The sequence below is a fragment of the Struthio camelus genome, chromosome 18 (assembly GCF_040807025.1).
Source record: "Struthio camelus isolate bStrCam1 chromosome 18, bStrCam1.hap1, whole genome shotgun sequence".
Classification (NCBI taxonomy): Eukaryota; Metazoa; Chordata; class Aves; order Struthioniformes; family Struthionidae; genus Struthio; species Struthio camelus.
Genome location: NC_090959.1, coordinates 15397961 through 15419424, shown reverse-complemented (window position 1 = coordinate 15419424; position 21464 = coordinate 15397961). Strand labels below are relative to the sequence as shown.

Genomic DNA, 21464 nt, shown 5'->3' with positions numbered 1-21464 from the left:
TAGATCTCTGACCACAGGAGATATACGATCTTATGAATTTGTCAGAAACAAATTCCATTTTTCTGCTGTTTGGTTAACATGATTTCCTGGAAAATAGGAAGGACTTTCTAGTTGACCTTGCTGCAGCTGTTAATCGTCTTAGGGCATAGGCCCCTGAACCGTTTTGAAAGGTCTACAAGACTTGCCAGTTAACACTAAGTCTTTTTTAGATTGCTCATATTAATACAGAAAGTACTGTATTTAGGATATGGGATCTGGCTATGCGATAAAAACATACAGGATGTAGTAAGTATCCCTGTATTTCTGGCCAGCTAGGAGACTGGAAAAGCAGTTACTGTACACACACAGTTGATCTGTGTATTCAGAGCAGTTCTACACCTTTGGCACAGTAAGCCCGATCAAATCCACTTAATGCATGTGCAACAGAGAGGTGTTTTGCAGAACTAGAGGAATCCCCCAGCAATGCTGTCTTCAAGACCACAGCCTTGCTCTGCTGGGAAGCAAGCATGTGATTTCTGGTTAATGTATGTTTTCTATCTGTTGTAGCCGGACTTTTTCAGAGAGATTTCCTTCTGCCTGTTTTTTCTAGAAGGATGTGAATAAGCCAAATTCAATAATCACGTTTCTTTTCAACAAGAACAGCCCTTGCTTAAGGATAGAAATAAAAACATTTTCTGAATAAAAATGTACTCCAGTCATGATTTTGAATGGGGAAGGGAACTCTTTCTGTCCATATCCTATGATTCTAAAAGGTGACTTCTGAGAATTACAGAAACTTTGTTGAAAGTGATTTTATTCATTTGGTAGACTTTGCAGGGAAGATACTTATACCCCTTCCTGAAATAAAAGTTCCCGCTTTGCCAAGTGAAAAAAAGCTACTTATGCCTGTATCTGTGGTCACGTCTGAGCCTGGTTTCCACACTGAAAATGCTATGAACTAGTCTGAAGTTTCAAAGCAGCTGATGACTATTAGTGTCCAGAATATAAATGTCTATACGCATTTGGAAAAGGCAGGCACTAGGGACCTCCTAGGTATAATCGATTACGAACTGTGAAAAATATTACCATAGGACAAGGCAGGGCTTCTTGTCAACTGGGACAGCAAAACACCTATACATACACACTGTATCAGATACCTATATTTAGTTACCATACCCCTAAGAAAAAAAACCTCCCATTTTTATCTTAGAGACCAAAAACTGAACAGGCAGGTACTGTTTTCAAAAAACATGAAAGAAGACTTGCTCTAATTAAGAATACGCATCAGATATTTGCAGAAGTACATAGGCACAGAGGAAGAAAACAGCTATTTCCAGAGAGAAGTATCTAATTTATGCATGGAGCATTAGCAGACGATGTTCATGCAGCTGTAAATTGTACCCAGAAGCTTTTTAAAGAAACAGGCTAAGTAACTTATCATAAGTCATGTTTGCAGGTAATGCCAGTTCCTTTCTCTTAACACAAACCCGCACTCCATTAACTAAAGGACGTAAAGGCTGCAATAAGGAGGTCTCTGGCCCTTTCATAGGGCAGCGTCTGCATATCAATAAACTATCAAAGAACATTTTTCAGCACAGCTACTTCTTTTTGGCTCTGTAATGCTTCCTCCCTAATCACCAATAATGATATCTCTCTTTATACACATAGAAGGACTTTGCTCCCACAGCCTCTCTTCAGCACCCTTCCTCAATTACAATTCCTTATTTGTTCTCTCCTAACCTGTAGTTATATAAATTGCTCCATTGTTCCCGAGACACCACTGAAGCTTCATTAGCTCGAGCAGGAGGCTAGAGAAGAAGAGACAGCACAAGTAGGAGCTTTTGTTGAAAACACCTGTCTGAGATAATTAATGAGATTCGCTGAGAGAGAGTGTCTTTGAAATCAGGACGATGTGATTATATTTTGATTTGAAAGAATGCAAATGGCTGCCTTCCATGTTTGCAACTGAATATTCATTTTCATAGCAGTACAGGGATGGAAAGACACTAGGTTAGTATCCTTGCTCGAGAGAAGTTTAACCACATGATTTCTAAGAGGGAGGATTAATTTTTCACAACCCCAGCTCCCCATGCAGTGATACCAGCACAACTTTGAAGTACAGACCTGGTCTTGAAAGAGATATCCCTCACTCTACAGAGCTTGTTCTGCAAATAGATGGAACAGAATAAGGAGCATTATCTTCACTTCAGAGGTGGAAATGGCAGGCAGAGAATAAAAACATGTTGCTAGCCCCCCTGGATAACTGAGACAGAAGGCAAAAGTTCCCTGGCTTTCTAACACCTTGCTTCACCACAAAACTAGCCTTTATCATGCAAGGTTTCACAGATGCTCTTGTGGATAGCAGGGATCTCACGGCACTTGTGTTCACTTAACCTTGAGTTAAAGCTACTCCTTTCTTCCACTCCATCTTGCAATGTATTTTTCTGCCAATACGGTTGCATTTGCAGGATTAGGGAATTACAGTTTTTAGAAAAGCAATCAGGAAATCTGCAGGGTGAAAGATGTCAGTTATAACCTGGGACCATTATTTTACTGAGATATAAAACTGCGTCACTGGCATTCACTTAAACAAAACCCCCTGCTCTTGGGAGAGGATGACACGTACATACCTCAAAGGCAGGAAACACAGGCCTGTAAACCTCTCTTGTGAGCTCAGGAATGCTGATAACTCATGAAATCACCACCATTTTTATCGCTATAGTCCAGGATGCGCGAGCATTACTTGTTACGAGGTATTTACAGGCCACACATTTTTACTCCATAATTTACAAGCTGCTTGCACAGTCCAAGTACACAACGGAACTAATACTTAATCCAATTAGCAAACATTATAGGTAGGGCTATGTGTGCACATTTGTGGGGGAAGAACAAGGCTATTATTTTTCCATTTGTGAAACTCTACAACCCTATATAATTTTTAAAAATGACTCAGATGTGCCAAGCAGGACTTCTGTGTTGTTTTGTAAAGGCTTTTCTTATACAGCAAATATCCATCAAGAACTCCTAAGGCCCCCTGCCATAATATACAATGATCATACAGAAGAGATGGCAAGGAAGGAGCATAAAGGTGGTTATGTGTGTACAGATAACACAAGTATTCATTCTGTGCACGTAAATGCAAGGTTCATGACAAACTAAAGCTTTTATAAGCAACTGTGCCCACAACTAGACATCAGGCCTTCTTTTAAGCACAAAAATACATTTGTGATGGGACACTGACTTTTGAATTATTTTTAACATATCATCTAAGGACTTAGCAGCACAATTAACACTGACGAAAAATTGTTTACAATGTAGTTAATCATCTTATTCAAGACATCTCTAAGCGTTCATGAAGAGCAAAGAAGGGCAATGACAGTTCTGGCAAATGCTTTAGCCATTAAGAGTTAAGCAACAGCTCACACACAGCTTTAGTCATTAAAAGCTGTTTTCTGAACAACAAACAATAATGAGAGCTGCATATATAATTCCTTGAACATCAGGTTGCATGTACACCCTACAGTGTTCATGAATTGATGACAGATTGACAAAACAAAGAGATTACCCTTCAGTAAGGATAGAATTGACGCTCCAGGAAGCACAAATTCAATAGACCATTACAGTTAAAGTACTGTTTAATATCTCCGATATAGCTTGTATTCAAAATGTACTGGGATAAAATAACAGTATGTATAGTACTTGCACGAAGCCTAGGTTAAGACTTCACATAACTAGGAATTAAGCCATTATTCAAGAGATTTGATGAAAGTAACAAGTAAGAAGAGCCTCTGTTGTTGCTGTTAATACTCTTAATCTACACAGAGGTTGCAAAGTACTTTATAGAACTACATAAACAGAAGAATGCTGACATATAGCTACTTCTAGAGTAAGGGGAAGACTGAAAACAATGTGCTCCAATGATTGTCACTGCAAGGTACAAAGAGCAACAAGATAAATTAAAATGCCAGCAGAGGACCCAAATGCCCAACACACCCTTTCTGAAGTTCTCATTAGGAAGAACCCACGCAGAATGAAGTGTGTGGAACATTTCATCTATTTCAAAAGGATAAAAAGCTGAAATCCCTTAGAAATTTCCCCTCAGAAATCCCACATGCTTTTGAGCTCTGTTTCAAAGTCACCACCTCAAAAATGCTTTGAGAACACAGGTTGTTGAATAATTTCCTTTGAAAAGACTAGAAATACAACACTATGCCTCCTTAACACATGTCTTCTTCAGAGGTGGACCAAGCCCAGGCACGGAACAGAAGACTAAGAACAGGGAAATCAACTATCTGTGGCCATTATGACCAACTCATCCGAACAACCATGTTTTCACCTGAGCATAGCAATGAATTCACCAGGTGCCATCACCATGCACACTTTTAACAGAGTACCTTTCAACCTCAACTTATAAATAGGGAAAATTTCTAATTAACATTTATCATTCATAGAAGTGGCACGACAATGCACCAACTCAGCAAGTAATGCAGCAGAAGTAATGCCTCCTCCACACCAAAGCAACACAAAACATGAACTTTACTAAGCCTAAATGCAAGCCATACAACAATCTCTGAAGAAGTATTTGTATGTTGATAGGACCTACAAAAAAGTGTTAGAAAAATGGATGTATTATCTATCACAGACAAGAGCAAGTATAAAATTTTCTGAGAAAGTTTGAACAAGTTCCTTCTTTATTCCATTATGTTTGTGGCCCTAATTATTTTCTCTGTTAATATATAAGCTCTCAGGCTTTACTAGCATGAATTTGAGGATAAAGCTACTTTTTAGCTTGAATAGTCACTAAAAGCAGATTTCATACTGTGTACTGATTAGTCAAATAATATTATTGGTTGTGTTCCAGACTAGATAAATTATGAAATTAACTTATGTTGCACTAAGCTCATTTTGGCTGAATATACAGTTCTGGAAATGTTCTGTGTTGATCAATTTTGTAAGCCACTTGAATACATTTAACAATTATTAAAAATCCCTCTATCTTTAGAACCTTTAATGAATTAGTGACAAACTACCTGAATTAGCAGCACCAGTTAATAAACTGTACACGGTCACATGGCAATTTTTGCTATCAACATACAAATCAAGTTTTCTTTATTGGGGGAAAACAATCCTGAATTTCTTCCCCCCTCTCCCACCCCCCCAGCCCTGATAATGCTACTACCCTAAATGCTAAAAGGGACTGTAATATCATGAAAAAAGCAAAATGGATACTGGAAAAGTATAAGAACTTACAAGAGTATCACCAATGTGGGGAACACAGATGTCACGCAGCATGCAGAACTGGGCATTTCTTCAGAGAGTTGTGTATTTTTGTCCTGCTGTACACACATCAAGGTGAAGTACACTGAAGCTACAAATGTAAATATGACGTGTATGGCTATAAATTATGCTTGTACAAGCCATCTAGAAAAAAAAAAAAGTATTACAGGACTAGTGCTATACTTTGTTTTTCCAAGCCCCACGTCCTCTGCCTTGCCAAAGCTTCCTACATGACTGAGCAAGTCGCTGGGGTCAAAATACACGCAGCCATTTATATTCCAAACCCCTAAAATTCAGCGGGACACAGGCTTTTCACTACCTGGTTAGATTTGGATGTCAGCTTCTCTGTGATATAGTTTCCACTAGGAAAAGAAAGCTAATAAATCACTCCCAAAAGATAGGGTTTTGTAAAAAAATGGGATATGAGGCAAAACACAAATGAAATTTTCATCCCTCAAAGCCATTTTCCTGATGGTAATAAATTAGTTAATAAAGCTGGACATTTTCTGTTGATATAGAAACAGAGGTGAGTTAGCTTACAAAAATACATGCGTTGCATCTACAGTTACAGGGGCCACCAGGACCTTCAGAAAACAAAGCTAATACAGGACTTAACGCATCACATAGATAGGCAAGCTTCAGAATCACAACTTCTAGCAGGGAAGTTGCTAAATGTTACTGGTTTTTGTTTTTCTAGACTGAGCTCACTGTCCCCGTGATTGTTTATTTGAACTAATGTTTTCAACTTCCATTACATGTCTGGTGTGGGGGTGGGTAAATGAAGAACATGAATATTTTCTAAAAATAACCCAGTAAAAATGTTAATTTAATACAGTGACCTTTTACCAAATTATTTTTCAAACGTGATAAACGTGGATACTGTCTGGACAAAGCAAACTAGCTGGCCAAACTCATCTTCCCGATTTGTGACAGAGGAAAACAACAGGAAATGAATAGCCACAAAACAGTATGATTTCATGAATAAGATAATCAAAATATGGATACTTCATCTGCAATATCACAGATGTCTTCTCGACAACCAGCGTTTTAGCAATTACATTGCCTCATGCAAATATTTTTCTTCATAAGCATTTTCCACATTTAATGGAAGATCAATTCATCTAGATTTAGTCGGCGAATGGCTAACTTTTATCAACAGCTGATTAGTAAGTATACAAAGGATATATTGGATGGGGATTCATGTGCCTTTGGAAAACAGTGATGTTCCAGTCTCAATGGTAATTAAGCACCAAATGTCATGATCGGAATGAAAAATCTTCAAAATTATGACCAAGCCTTTCCAAGTGCTAAAAGAACCAATTCAAAACCTAAGATATTTTTTATTTCTAAAATACTCTTACCTATACCTTTATCGACCGTGTATTTCTCCAGTTACAAAGTTAAAGAGGCACCCAACTGAAGATTTGAATAACAAAAGAGGCATTTGTTCTACAGTTAGTTTTCAGATCTACTTTTCAATCAGTGTTAATACGTCTGGCTCTAAGTCCATTTCTAAAGCATGCATTTCAAAAGGTAATTTAGTCTGTATAAAACATATATGAACAAGCACAAGGCTTTTCATTTGTTATGTCTTATTTTATCCAATCACCACGACATAAAGTAACAATATTTGAGCATACTGCAATGCTACATTCAGGAAAAAAGAAATAAAATAAAATAAAAAACAGAACCAACCTGGGCCTGGGTCACTATTGCAGTATGCCAGAGTGTTTCCAACTAAAATTAATGGAATGTTACCAGAATAAAATGGATTGTAACAAATTAACCAGTCATACCCACTACCTCTTACTGAAGTTAAGCACGCAGACAGGACTAACTTATTAAACCATAATTACATGGTTTAGTAGCATAGCTAGTCTTTTGTCTTCACTCTAGGGAAATACATATATAATACACGTATATTTTATCTTTGTGACATAACATTACAGTAAAAAGCTAAGAAGAGAGCCTAAGAAATGCACGCTTCAGAGAGTCAAAGCGGTATTTCATCATATAAACAAGGACGAAGGAAAAAAACTCATGGATAAGAGAATCAGACACTGTTAAAGCATCCTTGGACAATTCTATTTCAGTCAGGAAACAGGAGATGAAAAATTACTCTCAGTGGGAAAATGAAGGACAAGTACAATCTCAATATTAAAACAAGCTTGATACAAATCTCTCTGCCTTTGTCCTGCCGGCTATGTTTTATGTCTCAGTAAAATGGGCACATACCACATAGTAAGTCTCAGAACTGCACAGAGAAAAATCGAGAGTGTAGCCTGAAGGTAGCTTTGTTCTATTATCAAGATAGTTGCCCAGTCACCCCTTATCATTATTGGCACACATATATAACCTGCCATCCAAATATTAATAAATTCAGTCTTTCCAGACCTCTGTAGTGCAGGCACGATTAATCCCTATTTAACAAGATGAGGAAACTTGTTAATGGGGAATAGCATTAGGAACTGCAGTATAGAAGACACACAGAAGAAAACAAAGCTGTTCTTTAAAAGGCCAGGCAGTAGCAATACAGGGATGAGGTTTTAACTTATATCAAAGCCATTTTTGCAATGGTAATGAATTCCATTATTAATGGAAGTAGACAAAGTCCTCATAGTTTCAAAATCAAAACATGGCTTTTGAGGTAGCGATCAGGTTGTAGACCTATTGAAGAAATGCTGAGCTGACAGCTAAACCATTCACCCTACACATACACACTGTACAGCTGGTCCAATAAAGACACTATCTCTCTCAAAAAGCCTCTCCTCTCATAACTTTTATGCAACACAAAAATCTCCAGATCCCAGGGTACAGTCTCCCCCAAAATAAGAGCTCCCAGTACAAAGGTAATCTTGCAGCTAGTTAAAAAAAACCCCAAAAAATAAAAAAAACCCACATGAAGATGTTCTTGGAAAGATTAAGCCAAAGTACATATTTATTGTCTTTTAATCTGTATTGCAGAGCTAACTGTTCAAATAACACATTAGCATTCCAGCAGCCTTTGTGTTGTGCTCCCTATTTACGTTCCACCTGCCATCCAATTAATAACTCATTAAGCCACACACCTGCAACACAACTAACCTCTGATCCCGCATTAACCTGACATTACAGATGTCAGTGTGCCAATAAGCCCAGTTAGCAAGATCCTGTGGAAGACAATACATCCAAGTTAGGTTGTTGTTTTGTATTCAGTAATTTGTGCAGATATGATACAAAGTCCTCTTCTATCAGGGCTAGCACCTCTTGATTCATAGCCATGGGCAAAATATAGTTTTTATTTTTTAGAATAAAACTGCTTTCAAAACTATTTCCTTCCTCTGTTAGTGAGAACTGGTCTGTTCTGCACAAAGCTGTTCGGCTGGGGATATGGAAGAACCTGAAAATGCTTCTTTCTGGACTTCCCTTGAGGTAAGCAATGACACACTTCACACTGTATTCAGAAACTGGGTTAGACTTCCCTCATGCACAAGTGACTATGACCCTCCACAAACACATAGGTAATTCAGGCACAGCCCCAGAAGCCACTGCTGCTGCTCCTCCTTGAGGATCAGAAGAGGTCTGAGGAAAGGAGCCAAGCTGTGACAAGCCAGTGAGGATGAACTTGGAAGAAGCAACAGCTTTTGTTTCTTCCAGAAGGGGAGGAGGAGTGCAGGATTGGAATAGCCCAGGAAATCATGGGAATTTTTAATCTCCTACTCCCATTAGTATCCCATGAAGCTTCAGAGACTTCCTGGGCTGTTCCTCCCCAAACAACTGTGATGCAGGAGGGTGGGCTGATGGACCACAGCTGAGGATTTTTTTTTTTCATCACGGTCTACCACTAGACCCTGCTGCTCTGGCCCACTGGCTCTTGCTGTCCAAGAACATGGCAAAACAAGACAAGAGAGAGTCTGATATAGAAGTAACACGGAACATCTTGATACCCTACAGAATTAAACCGCACCAAAAAAAATCATGAACAAGGTGTCTGTGATCACTAGCAATTCCATTTGCTTATGTCACTGATTTCTGCCCTTCTTTCTCCTCACTTCATTCCTGGAATGCTTCTGGTGCCACACTATATTTTATCATTCTTTGATACCCTTTACAGTAGTGACAAGTATGGAATTACTCACTAGTCCTGGTCACTACCACGCAAGGAATGCTTAGCAGCATTCTAAAAAGTTTACAGCCTAATCACATGTAAAGCATTTAGTACATTTGTGGGTCACTCCGCCAATAACGATACTTCTACTAACTTCCAATAACTATACTTCCAGGAACTATCATTTCCAAAGTGATTTACAAAGGATTAACAGTACATATTCTCCACTTGCCGAAATAAAACACCGATATCTACATGCTGAAGTATGCTTAATCATGTAGGTCAGCATGATACATCTTAAGTAACAGATTATTAAAGCATAAAATAGCTGACGACAGCTGGATATCCCTTAGCTTCGGCCGTTAAGACCAAGCCCAATATTATCAGCATCAGCCAGGGAGGAAGAAAACAGCAAGAAATGGATCAGACCTGGATTTCATCTTTGATTTTCCTGTTAGGTTTAAAAAGTTTCTCCATTTTCACTAAGATACAGAGCAGTGATGCTCAACCTTTGTTTCCCCAGAAGCAACGTTACAAAGTAACAAACCAAATAAACATGATGCACTGTTACTTTCACTGGCATTACCTGCAACCTTTTTTTTTCCCCCCCATGTCCAAAAATCGGCAGCAGAGGGCCTCTGCGGGCAACATATTACCCATTAACTTGGGAACCACTGGAAGCCAAACACTGAGCTGCAGCCATAGTCATCTTTTGCTGTGGCAGCTATAGTAGGCTATATCATCTCTAAAGAATTATAATCAGATTCCATATATGCCTGGTTTTCCACACATTGGCACATTTGTGCTTCCAGAGATGCTGGATCAGGCCCATAGCATAGTGAGTTAAAACAAGAAGGTAAGTAAAACGTAGATATTATTTAACTTACAATAAGAGATTTAGACATGGAGATGTCCAAGCGGCTACTTCCTGGATTAAGAAATGTCTAATTCGGTAAAGTTAAGCACATAAGTAGTCCCAATGAAATCAGCATATCTGCACTTCTGAAGCACATTATGAGCTGAGAACCTTAAAAACACAGCAGCCTCCTCTGTACTGTTACACGAGTGATTTCACTACAAGGCATGAAGCTTCAGCATAAACAGGAAACAAACCTTTTCTTCGGGAGAGCACTGCGTTTTGGTTGTACCAGCCCCCAGCTTTAGTTTTGGCATTTCTGTTAGGAGCTTGAAGACTCTGTTGGTTGTACATGCTGCTGGATTTTGCTGAATGCTCACTTTATATAGAGGAAAAACGACAGTAGTTTTCCACAACAGCAGAAACGTATGCTGTATCACACAGGCTAACACAACAGACAGCACTGAAAAGTCTCACTGGTAAGCTCACCAAAACACTGACCGCTGTCACTGTCCTCTTCTGCTTAGCCAGTGACCTAGGAAGACAGTAGCTATCACTTCTGATTTTCAGCTGTTATCTCCCTTTCCATTCATTTTTAACAGTCTGAAGAACAAGTGGAAATGACCTCACCTCATGATGTTGCCACGTTCATTCCTAGGAGGAGATCCAAGAAAATAAGTCTCTTAAAAAAACTTAAGATGATTATAGAGGTTAGCAGGATCTGCTGGAGGGACTTCAATGATAGTTCAAAACAGCAGTATGATTAACTTGTCATAGTCTCTTTAAAATAACCATTCTTAGTGGGCCAACTTTTTTTTTTTTTTTTTAAGTAGCACACGCAGTTCTGCGTTCTAGCAACTGGTGACAGATCACAGTATACTGCATACAACTTCGGTATACAACTCCAGGTATACTATTACCAGAATAATATCTATATCCTATTATCAGAATGATCACAGGCTGATATTACACAGTATCTGGTGTTGTGACCTGCATCTCCTACCCCTTGCTGAGACGCTGAGCAGTGCTATCTGCATGGTCTCCCCAGTTCTGGAAGAGGGGCGGAGGCAAGCCTTGCTCTCACAGCACGATGCTGGAGCAGAGCAGAACTGCTGAGCACGAGTTCAGTGCGAGTCCCATTTTTATTGCAGTCAGCTGAACTCACTGCAAACACGTTCCAAGTCAGCTTAAAAAGTATTATATAATATGAAAAAGTGCTTAACAAAACAGTGATAAGTAAAGCAAATTGCAAAATATGCCTTGCTTAAGCACACTGCTTTAATGTGTCTTACTCAGTGCACTGGAATGAGTCCTCAATATCCATGCTTAAAAAGTAAAATATGGTTTCATTTGTAGGTGGCATCAATTGAACAGAAAGCACTTTCCATGAGCCTGCAAAGGGAGAGAGGATTCTAAATAAATATAAAAAAATACAATTACCACTAAAATACTCTTATAGTCATTTACTACAAAATGTATTAAAAAGATGAGGAGTACTAGAACTGCAAAGTGCTAAAGTAAATTATGGCTCAAGCTTTTCTAGGAAATATAAAATAGACGGGACTTCCATTCACATTAAAATAAGGTTTTTTGTCAGAACGAACAATAAAGTCTCCCCTCTCTTTCTTCTTGTTAACTTGAAAAGCAAGGATAGAACACCAAAGCTTTGGTTTCAGCAGAGGAAAGTAGCAACTAGTTAAGTAAAGTCATTCAGAGGAAAGGAAGTCACCAAAAAACCCAAACCAATGAGCCAACCAGTGGAAAGAGATCCTAGAGCATGTCATTCTTGTGTGAAACAATTCATCACTATCCTGTTTAAGCTTTTAGATTCACATGCAGGAACAGAGAAGAAAAAACAGTTGCCTTCATGAATCCTTATTTTCAGCAGAATCAGAGGTTATTGCTCAGTTCTACACCTTGCAACAGAACGGAGCGTGCATATCTCACTAATACTGAAGGAGTGCCATGGTACAAGGCACAGAAATGTGACCCAGACTACTAACTCTGTATTGTGCTGAGCAGCCACACAGGCACACCTCTTGTTTGGCATTAGCTGAGGGACCTCTAACACGATGCTACTTCATTTGGTATAGAGCTGTATGGACTACAGTAAGCTCAAGCTCCCGCAGCCAGTTCTTCCAGTATTAAAGCAGGAGCTGTTCGGCACTTCTCAGCAACAAATGAAGGGAAACATGTTCCTATAAAGCCTCTTTGAACCCTATAAGCACACCCTTAAGAACTTGGTACTGTCACAGGGTTGAAACCTTAAGCACAAAGAAACCAATTATATGACCAAGAGGACATGTTGTTGACCTGTCTAGCAGCCTGCTGCACTGTTTGCACATCGGTACACAAAATACTCCCCACTTTAAGAACTGAGCTTATATGAGCACTAAAAAGTAGGTATGAAAGCTCGTATGAGTACACAGGCTTTCAAAAGAGGTCTCCGTCATTCTAAAAGACCGCCAAATACCACAATATAGTCACTAAGAGCCAAGGAGTTGTAAGTACCAAACATTCTACAAAGTAGCTGTGGCAGCTTTTGCGTTCAGGCAATCTTTTCCTGGTTTTCTATGTAGATGGAAAACATACAGTACTAGAAGGGAAAAAAGAGTGAAGCCCAAAAACGCTGCATAAAACCAATCTGAAGGTCTAAACTGAATATTAACCTCTACCAAATTCAATTTGGGATGAAACAAGTATGAAACAAAACACGAGAATCACTTTGGGATTTGATACTTTTGACATAAATGTAAAAAGTGAAAGCATGACAATATTATTGCTTATTATACACAGATGGCTTTCCATATCCATACTCAGAGCATGTACCTAAGAGAGGTAATTGCCTGTTTTGCCCGTTTTTTATTTAATAATTCAGTCGTTTGAGTTACCCTTGTGCTTTTTCAAAAGGAAGACCAGCTACTCTTAAGAAGGGGCAGATATTTTTTGTGATTTTTTGTTTTTTGATACAGACAGAAGTTAGTAACCTAATTCCTAATTACAGATCTGATCCTAATACTGATGCAGCAGGAGGATGAGAGCCGAGTTTTAATTTAGAAATTAAACAATTAAAATGCACCTTTCAAGTTAAAGGTGGCAGGGGAAAAAAGCAAGCAGTTCATAGGAGCTAAGAAAGCCAGACTTTTAATGATAAAAAGGTTTAAAAAGGGTTCAGCAGGGTTTCACAGAATATTTGAAATGATGAAATCGAACAAAATGTGTGAAGTGATAGCGGAAGAGAGAACGATCACCTTCTCTGTAATATAATGAAGAAGGTAGAGGAAAACCGCAGCTGGTTTTCGGAAGGGCGTTAGCCTATTTTTTTTTATTTAATCCACTGAGTAATTCTACTGCTGACGGGGGAAAAGAAATAACAAATTTTAGTTTAAACATAAATAAATTCTTATTTGTAAGCTAACAAAGTTTAACAAAGACAAGTTATAGCTGCATGTTTTATAATGTCTCAAACAAACCTTTTCTAGCTGTCTTCCTTAAACTTAACTATTGTATTTCCTGAAAAACAAAAGTACAGGTGGCAAACATAGCATCTTCTATTGTTACAATGGTGCTAACAGGTTTACTTTGTACTTCACTGATGTGACAAATGTGTGCCAGATCCCTGTCTCCAGCCTGATGATTTGGAAGGCAAAATTAACATGATTTAAAAATGAGGAAGTGTAAGTAAAAGGCTCAAAAATAATTGTTTCTCCTGATCACTTGAGTAGCTGTGTGTCAATATTCCAGAAGTTTGTTAAGGTCCTTTCTAAAAAAGTCGATAACTCTTTTTTGCAATGTTTATCTTCCAGATAACAGTGCAAAGTGCAGATGTTGGGTGGAATTACTTTAGAGAGAAAGATGCCTTCATATCCTCTATGTCCATATGAACAGGCACCTTAGCAACTGCTTCTCTGCTCAAGGTTTATTAAATATTTTTTGATAGCTTCCAACTTTTCACTATCAAGATAATCATCTTTTACACAGACTATATTCAGAGTATACAGAAACAGCTCTTCTTCCAGCATGAGAGAGGGGGCAAAAACCCACTGTTGTAAACGAAGATTTCTGAATCGCTAGAAAACGAAATTTAAGAACACTGTCCACAAAACGAGACAGAAAAAAAGTTTGGCGGAAAACTGTATTTTACTTTTAGTTGGAATATCTAAGCCCAGGGTTTCTCAAAACTTGAGTTGCTTGAGTTTTCAAGGACACTGGAGAACTCAAAATTGTGTCTCAAATGACTGTTCCCTAACTAGTTTATACAGTTACTGAGCTACTACCAGCATTTAAAGACAGTTAATTATTTATACTAACAAGGAAATAATTTCAATCATTAATTACAGCTGTTTCACACTCCTCCCTAAGGGCACAGAGCAGTTGTCTCCCCTCTGAGGAAAAAAAATAGAAGACAGACATTTATAAGAAATGACTAAAACTGGTTATGGAATAAAGACAGATAAACACAAGATCAGCTTATTTTATTTTAGAATTTTTGATTAATGAAAATTGAGAAGTCACTTCTTTCCAATTCAGAAAAGCAAGCCAACATCGCCTGCAGATCCTGAATTTCATTCAGTTCCACCAAATACCATTCTATTCATTCCACAGGTAACTGTCTAATGCCACAGAGGATCCAGGTTGCCAGTTTCCAATTCAATATCCATCATGATTACAACTTTCATATTTTGAAGTCTCTCAGGCTTTTTGCAACAACAGGAGACAAAACAAAACAGCTTTCCGACACAGCAGTCCGGAGCAAATCCTGATGGTGTGCCTCACGCACTTACAAAAAAAAAAAAAAAAAAAAAAAGTCCTTTAATCCATTAAATTATGGGGTTTTTTCCCTCCAGTATGGTTTATAGTAGTTCTGGCTCCTACCACTCGACTGAGCTTTGCCCTCGTGATTGTTCTGTCTTCACATAACTGTCATACAGTTCTCTCAAATGAAACAACAATTCCTCTAGGTTGCTTCCCGTCAGTGCAGACAATGCAATGACCCGGTCATCTATTTGTTCTTTAAGGAGTGGCAAATTAATCCTGGACTGAGCAAGGTCAATCTTATTGCCAATAACAACACAAGGCCTCTTGGACAATCCTTTTTTATATTGTTCCAGTTCGTGTTTTAAGTCTTGTAGCTGAATCCACGGCTGAGACACAGAGAGATCCACCACATATAAGAGAAAACGGCAGCGTTCAATATGCCGTAGGAAGGCCATCCCGAGGCCCCTGTTTTGATGAGCACCTCTTATTAGGCCAGGAATATCAGCAACTACAGTGAGAGAAATTTTAAAGTGATTCCAACACATTTAACGAAAAAAAAAAATCTTCTGCTGTCCTGTACAAGTACTTTTAGAATTACATCTCAATGCATCAGTATACTAATAAAGTACACTAGACATAAGATACTAAGTTATGTATCCTTTATAACCCCCAAATTTAGATTATTTCAATGGAGGCAGAATATAGATTGCTAGTTCACTATTAAGGGCACGTACAAGTGAATGTGAAATGCATTTTAAATACTGCTTTGCTACATGAAGTTTGAAATTCTTTAGAACTACCAAGAAATCTACAGATCTGCTTGATTTTTTATCTCCGCAGGGTTTCAAAGAATTAGCCAAATGGCATAAGCTGCTATTAAGGTGTAAACAAAATACTGTAATTCTTACCTGCTACTTGCTCATAGTCTTGATAGTGAACAATGCCAACATGGGGATTTAGGGTCGTGAATGGGTAGGCAGCCACTGCTGGCTTTGCATTGGAGATTGCTCTCAAAAGTGATGATTTCCCGGTATTAGGAAAACCCACCTAGAATACAAACATTTACTAAAGTCACAGTTCCAGATCAATGCCAATAAAAACAGTAGTGTCACTTTAACTTTTTTGTGTGTAACACCTAAGTGCTTATTTCGGTCAGAGTCGAAATGGTATACCATAAGATCTTTTACTCTGAAATGACACCATGATGTCTTGCTCCAGACTTCACATTTTATTTCTCTTTACTAAATTACAGGTGATTTATTATTTTCCCAAAGAATCCAGAATTACCTTTGTCCTTCACTGATTCAGTAACGTTATTTGGCCTATACCTAACCAGAACACCTGCAGATTTGGGATTTTACAGCACTCTCAGTTAAATTCTTCTGCATCAAAACTATGAAACTTGGGGAAGACGACGAGAATTTAAACAAATCAATCCTAGAAAGTAAGTTACTCTAGGATAACCTGTGGCTGATGTCTGACAGATAGAGAGGATCAATAATACCTAGACGAGAGTAGATTAAATTTTCCTGTCTGCTGGTATCAGACACTCCAAATTCTTGTCAGAGTACAGAGCTCTGAATCAACTCAAATTTCCAAATTGTCAAAAATGTAAGAACTGGACCAGAATGTCCATCTTGACATAGAATTAAGCGTACTGATCCACTGATGCTAGCTCATTTCTTAGTCTCTAAAGAAATCTGCAAAGTTCTCCTGCACCAAACAGTTATTGTACAGTTGATGCACTACGGCAAGAACACTTCACAGCACTGCATAGTTGTAACAGCTGGGGTCAAAATATTTCCATATTTAAAAATGAAACCAGATTAAGAACTAAACTGACTTCATTTTAGAGGATGCAAAACCCGGAACTAGGAAAGTCAAACGTTTAATATTTGTAAAAAAAAGAAATACAAGGATGAGATAGAAATGACTTGACCTTTATCAAGATTAAAAAAAAAAAAACAAACAAATGCCGACTAGTTTAGAAGTAAAAACTCTCCAGACTGTACTGTCCACCTGCAGACAACCTCTGCTGTACATCATCAGCAAGTCTACTAATCAGTGATGAATCTTGTGCATTGGTTTCCTATAGCTGCCGTTCATTTTAGCAAAAGTAGGATGACATCAAGTAGCAAAAGAATGACAGCTCTGCAAATGACTTTGGACATCCTTTTACCAAATAGCAGCAAGAAAACATGGAGTTGCATCTCTAAACAAGCAAGCCAAAAGGGTAGCAAAATGTATAAATGTATAAAACGTTATTTCTTCCATCAGTCAAGCGTCATCCTGCAAAGATAAAGAAGTTGAAGAACCACAGTAATACTCACCAATCCTGCATGAGCTGTTGTCTTGAGTTCCAAGTGGAGGACTCTTTCCTGACCTGGCTCTCCTGGAGTAAATAATGTTGGCGCTCGGTTGTCATTGGAAAGAAAAAAGCGATTACCTTTTCCTCCAGCTCCCCCATAAGCTGCAACATACTCTTCACCATGCCGAGTAAGGTCAGCCACAATTGTCCCATCCTCCTTAACCAATGTACCTACTGGGACCTTAAAATAAAAAGAGGTACAAACAATACATTGAAGTTCAAAGACTGCAGCAGAACTGCCTCCTCAGATCCTTTGCCAGCTGATTTCAGATTCATTGAAAATCATTCCTTTCTATTCTCAAGTGAGGATCCGAAAGAATCCAAAAGGAGAAGTGTACTTCATGAGGCTCCCGTTCTAGATCCAAACAGCGCTGTCAGACACCTACACTTCAATACATCTTTAACAGTAGCATAACCTGCTTTCTGGCTTTTTAACCACAGAAGCCTAACTACCGTTGTGAGCTTAGAAACATGGGTATGGGTATGCACCAAACAGGATATGTTTCAGAGAGAAAACAAGAAAGAAGAAATTCTACTCTTATTTAGTAAGTTCTGAGTTCTGATCACACTAGCCAAGCGAGCCCTAAAAGCAAAACCAAACCTGGACCGTATTTGCTTTGGCCAGATGTACCTTCCGAAGGGGTGGGGCTTTTACGAAAAGTTTAAAGCAGCTTGATCTCTGTGTGTGTGCCAACCAGCCCTGTTCCAGCAGAGATGGCATACAAAAGACCCTGTAAAAATGCATGCACAAGTGATTTTCTCACAATTAGGTCATCCAGCTTGGGAATCTGCAACATTTACCGCCAGCAACTTTCACTTACTTTAACATACATATATGCACCATTGGCTCCGTAACAGTTTTTGCTTCCTCCTCTCTGTCCATGAAAACCTTGATAGAAGGGGAGGATTGAAGAAAGTGATTTGATTTGTTGGTCAGCTGTAAAGCAAAATACACATATTTTAAATAAATTATTTTCATAGTGGAACAACCTATTGACTGTTTTTTCTCTTTACAGAAATATATATCCTATTCACTGCCTCAACAATAAAATATCAAGGAACACTAACATTAATGTAACTTATGATAAAGTTTCCACATCTTTGTTTATCTGCTTATGTTTATTAACCATGCCTTTTATGAAGTGGTCGTTCAAAAATCTACATATCCGTTACAAAACACTCTGGAAAACGTTTGCCAGATTAGCAGATTTTGCAGCAAAGTGGTAGCAGAAGAAGATTTATCTAGTCCAAGAGTAAAAGGTAATGGGGTTTTAGCCTTAGCATAACAACGGCAGACCCCAGCAGCTAAACTGTCTGTGAATTACCGTGGCTCTCAAAATACTTCCTAGGTGACTCTCCTAAGTTTAACAGTGTCATTTACGTTGTCCCTGTAACCACAGCTCATCACAAAGCTTTTAAAGTAAAGACAGCTTACAGAGAAACATTTGAGATCTCTAACACTTTAATTTACCAGCTCCCAACACTCAAATGCTGGGTTGTTGAGTGAGTTTGTTTTTTTTTTTTTGGCAGGGTGTGGGCGGCGATTTTTAAAGGATGAGACAGTATGAAACAAAACAGACTTAGTGAGTTCTTACCTTTGAAAATGACATGACCCCCATCACCCCCATTTCCACCATCAGGACCTCCGAATTGTTTTCTAGGTTCACTATGAAAAGAATGACCCCCTCCTCCTCCTTGTCCTCCAATCACACGAACTTTCCGATGATCCACAAAATAGTGCGTCTGCAATAGAGACGGATTTTGCACCAGTTCAGTGCAATTTATCAGCCATCTTCCAACAAGCTGATAGTTCTGCAGAACTTAGTAACATGCAGATCTGCTATTTTTAGTCATGTTGAGTTCCAATTAACAGGGAAAAATCTCTGAATGACAGCAGTCAGACTTTTGATCAACTAAATAAAGCTTATTAAGTATAACATTAAAGAAAAGTAGATTTCATTTTTCAATTATTCTTAAGAATTCCTTAAAATACTGAAAATATATGCCTGCTATAATCTAAAGTAGCAGCTCAGATACCAGAAGTGCAAAATTCACAGTAATAGAGCTAATAACAGGGAAAGTATCTTTTCCATACGGTGATATAACGCTGATAGGTAGCTTGAGAGAGCTACCACAGCACAAATCAAAATCACGCCATAATTGTGTCCTCACCCATGAAAACAACAAAAAACCCCTTGAAATGAATTATTTTTCAAACAGCTTAGGAAAAAAAAAAGTTAAATATATACACATACATACACGCACACAGTTCTTGGGAGTGAACAGAAATCTAAAGAGGGCAGAGTGTTTGTGGGGAGGAAAGTCCTCACAATAACTCCATGCTTTGCATACCAGATGATTAAATCAATGCATGCTTCAGTCTTAAAAGAATTAAGAGTAGTAGTAAAAATAAAGAACAGAAATTATTTGCAAAGATAATAAGCAGAGGAATACTTCATATATGATAATCAGTTGCGCAGGGGTAAAGATGATATAGCGTAAAGAAATTCCTGGATCTCAGCCCTGGGAAGTGCTTTGAAATCCCCAAGGGAAATATTACAGAAGCACGTTCATACACGTGGACAAGACTGTTTACACGACAGGACAATAAGAGAAAGGGCGAGTGTGCACGCAGAAGCATTCAAATTCCATAACTTGCAAAGGGACTTCATCATGAGATTGAACAATATGTTTTTTTAATAACGTAGCCTGAATAGTAGGTGTAGGTGAGAAACATTATGTATCACGATATTCAGCTGAAAAGAAATATAATTCCTGAATAATTAAGGCTACATATCACCCATGACTCTTAAAAAGCCCTTCTTGGAAAAACATTTAGCACCACCATATGGTAAGACAGTAACTATTGATCAATGAATGATTTGCTGTTTAAAGCACGAGAAAATAATAATTCACCTAAAAGCGTTAAATTGAAAAAGAACAACGTGAACAAGTTGTAAGACTCTGCACTTTCTCAGACATAACACGTAGTCAGCCTGGCAACCATGGAAGCCAAAAAAAAGTGAGAAGCAAAACAATATTTTAATTTTAAAGCTACATCAGACTTGTTTCCGCTAAGCATGTATGCTGTCAGTCCAAGAGTTACTACGGCTACCACAGTCTTGGCTAAAGAAACACTTACCAGCGCTGCAGCCACTCTGAACACCGATACCGCCTTACGAGAAACTTCTTTCCTCACTATTCAGAAAGTTAATAAAAATCCAGAAAATATTTTTTCCCACATCAAAAGCGTATCTTTTATAACAGAAAAGGCAACGAGCGTATAACCGCGCCTCGGACACGGGGCACCAGGTGACCTCCCAGCAAGGCACCGCTACTGTGAACGGGCACCGTGGGTTTCCCTCAGGACCTACCAGCTTCCTTTCTGACAGGGCTCTCTTCTGCCTGAGCCGCCTGCTCTTCGAGCACGTCACCCAGGTTGTGGAGAAGGGCGGCGGCTGCCAGCCCCCCACGGGCGGCAGGGAGGCGGCGGCGGCGGGGGGGGCCGCGGGTCTCCACAGCCGCCGGCCGCCCAGCAGGGCCCGCCGCCACGGCAGCATGGCGCTCGCAACCCGCCCCCCTGCGCCGTAACGCGACGCAACGCCCGGCCGTTGGAGCCCCGCCCCGCCCCGCCCCGGCTAACGGCCGCCTCCCAACGGCCGTCGCCGCGGGTCGCGCGCCGCTGCCGCTGCCGCTGCCCGCCGGGCGCATGCGCAGCCCCTCGGCCGTTAGGAAAGCGCGGGAAACAGCGCTGCCGCCGCTGCCTGCCCTCGACGCCTCAGCTGCCTCCCAGGCCCGCACCGCAGCCGGGGCCTGGCGGAGGGGAAGGCGTCGAGCCTGAGCGACGCCGGGCAGCGGGTGGGTACACGCAAGGGGCCGCTGCACTGGTGCCCGGGCCTGAACTGCTTGCGGTAGGGGTTAAGGTGGTGCGTGGCAGGAGGTTACTGCACGCACCAGGCTGACCGGTGTGCCAAGGCAGCAAGAGGCCTGGCAGGCCTGCTGGTTTTGGGATCCCTTCCCCTCTCGGGAGCGCAAGGTGTCCTTCTGCCCACCTTGGTCTTTCAGACCCTCGCCGTGCCCCGGAGGAATGGGCTGGAGCGTTTCATGTAATGCAGGTGCCCACACCCATGGGGCTTGTT

At 39.7% G+C, this 21464-nt stretch overlaps 2 protein-coding genes across 4 annotated transcripts in view; both read right to left on the bottom strand.

Annotated features, from left to right (window-relative positions):
• The window catches only part of ADRM1 (ADRM1 26S proteasome ubiquitin receptor), a 122586-nt gene that overhangs the window by 78828 nt on the left and 22294 nt on the right, over positions 1-21464 (bottom strand). The gene's annotated exons all lie outside the window — the stretch shown is intronic.
• On the bottom strand, positions 14656-20903 carry MTG2 (mitochondrial ribosome associated GTPase 2). Of its 3 annotated transcripts, none has more exons than XM_068912555.1 (6): positions 20700-20903; positions 18921-19068; positions 18147-18262; positions 17288-17506; positions 15866-16004; positions 14656-15465 (listed from the first exon to the last, which is right to left on the bottom strand). In XM_068912555.1, exons 1-6 carry the CDS (start codon positions 20883-20885, stop codon positions 15071-15073), a joined length of 1203 nt encoding a protein of 400 aa, XP_068768656.1. In that variant the 5' UTR covers positions 20886-20903; the 3' UTR covers positions 14656-15070. The 3 variants fall into 3 exon arrangements, with proteins under 3 accessions (XP_068768656.1, XP_068768657.1, XP_068768658.1); XM_068912556.1 differs by having other exon boundaries at positions 18147-18214; positions 20700-20888; XM_068912557.1 differs by lacking the exon at positions 20700-20903 and adding an exon at positions 17957-18056 and having other exon boundaries at positions 18921-19053.

Coding starts and splice junctions, on each gene's coding strand:
- MTG2 (XM_068912555.1), bottom strand. CDS start 20,885: ATGCTGCCGTGGCGGCGGGCCCTGCTGGGCGGCCGGCGGCTGTGGAGA. Junction 19,069..20,699: donor CCCTGTCAGAAAGGAAGCTG/GTAGGTCCTGAG, acceptor TCTCTATTGCAG/ACGCACTATTTTGTGGATCA. Junction 16,005..17,287: donor CAACAGCTCATGCAGGATTG/GTGAGTATTACT, acceptor TTTGTATTCTAG/GTGGGTTTTCCTAATACCGG.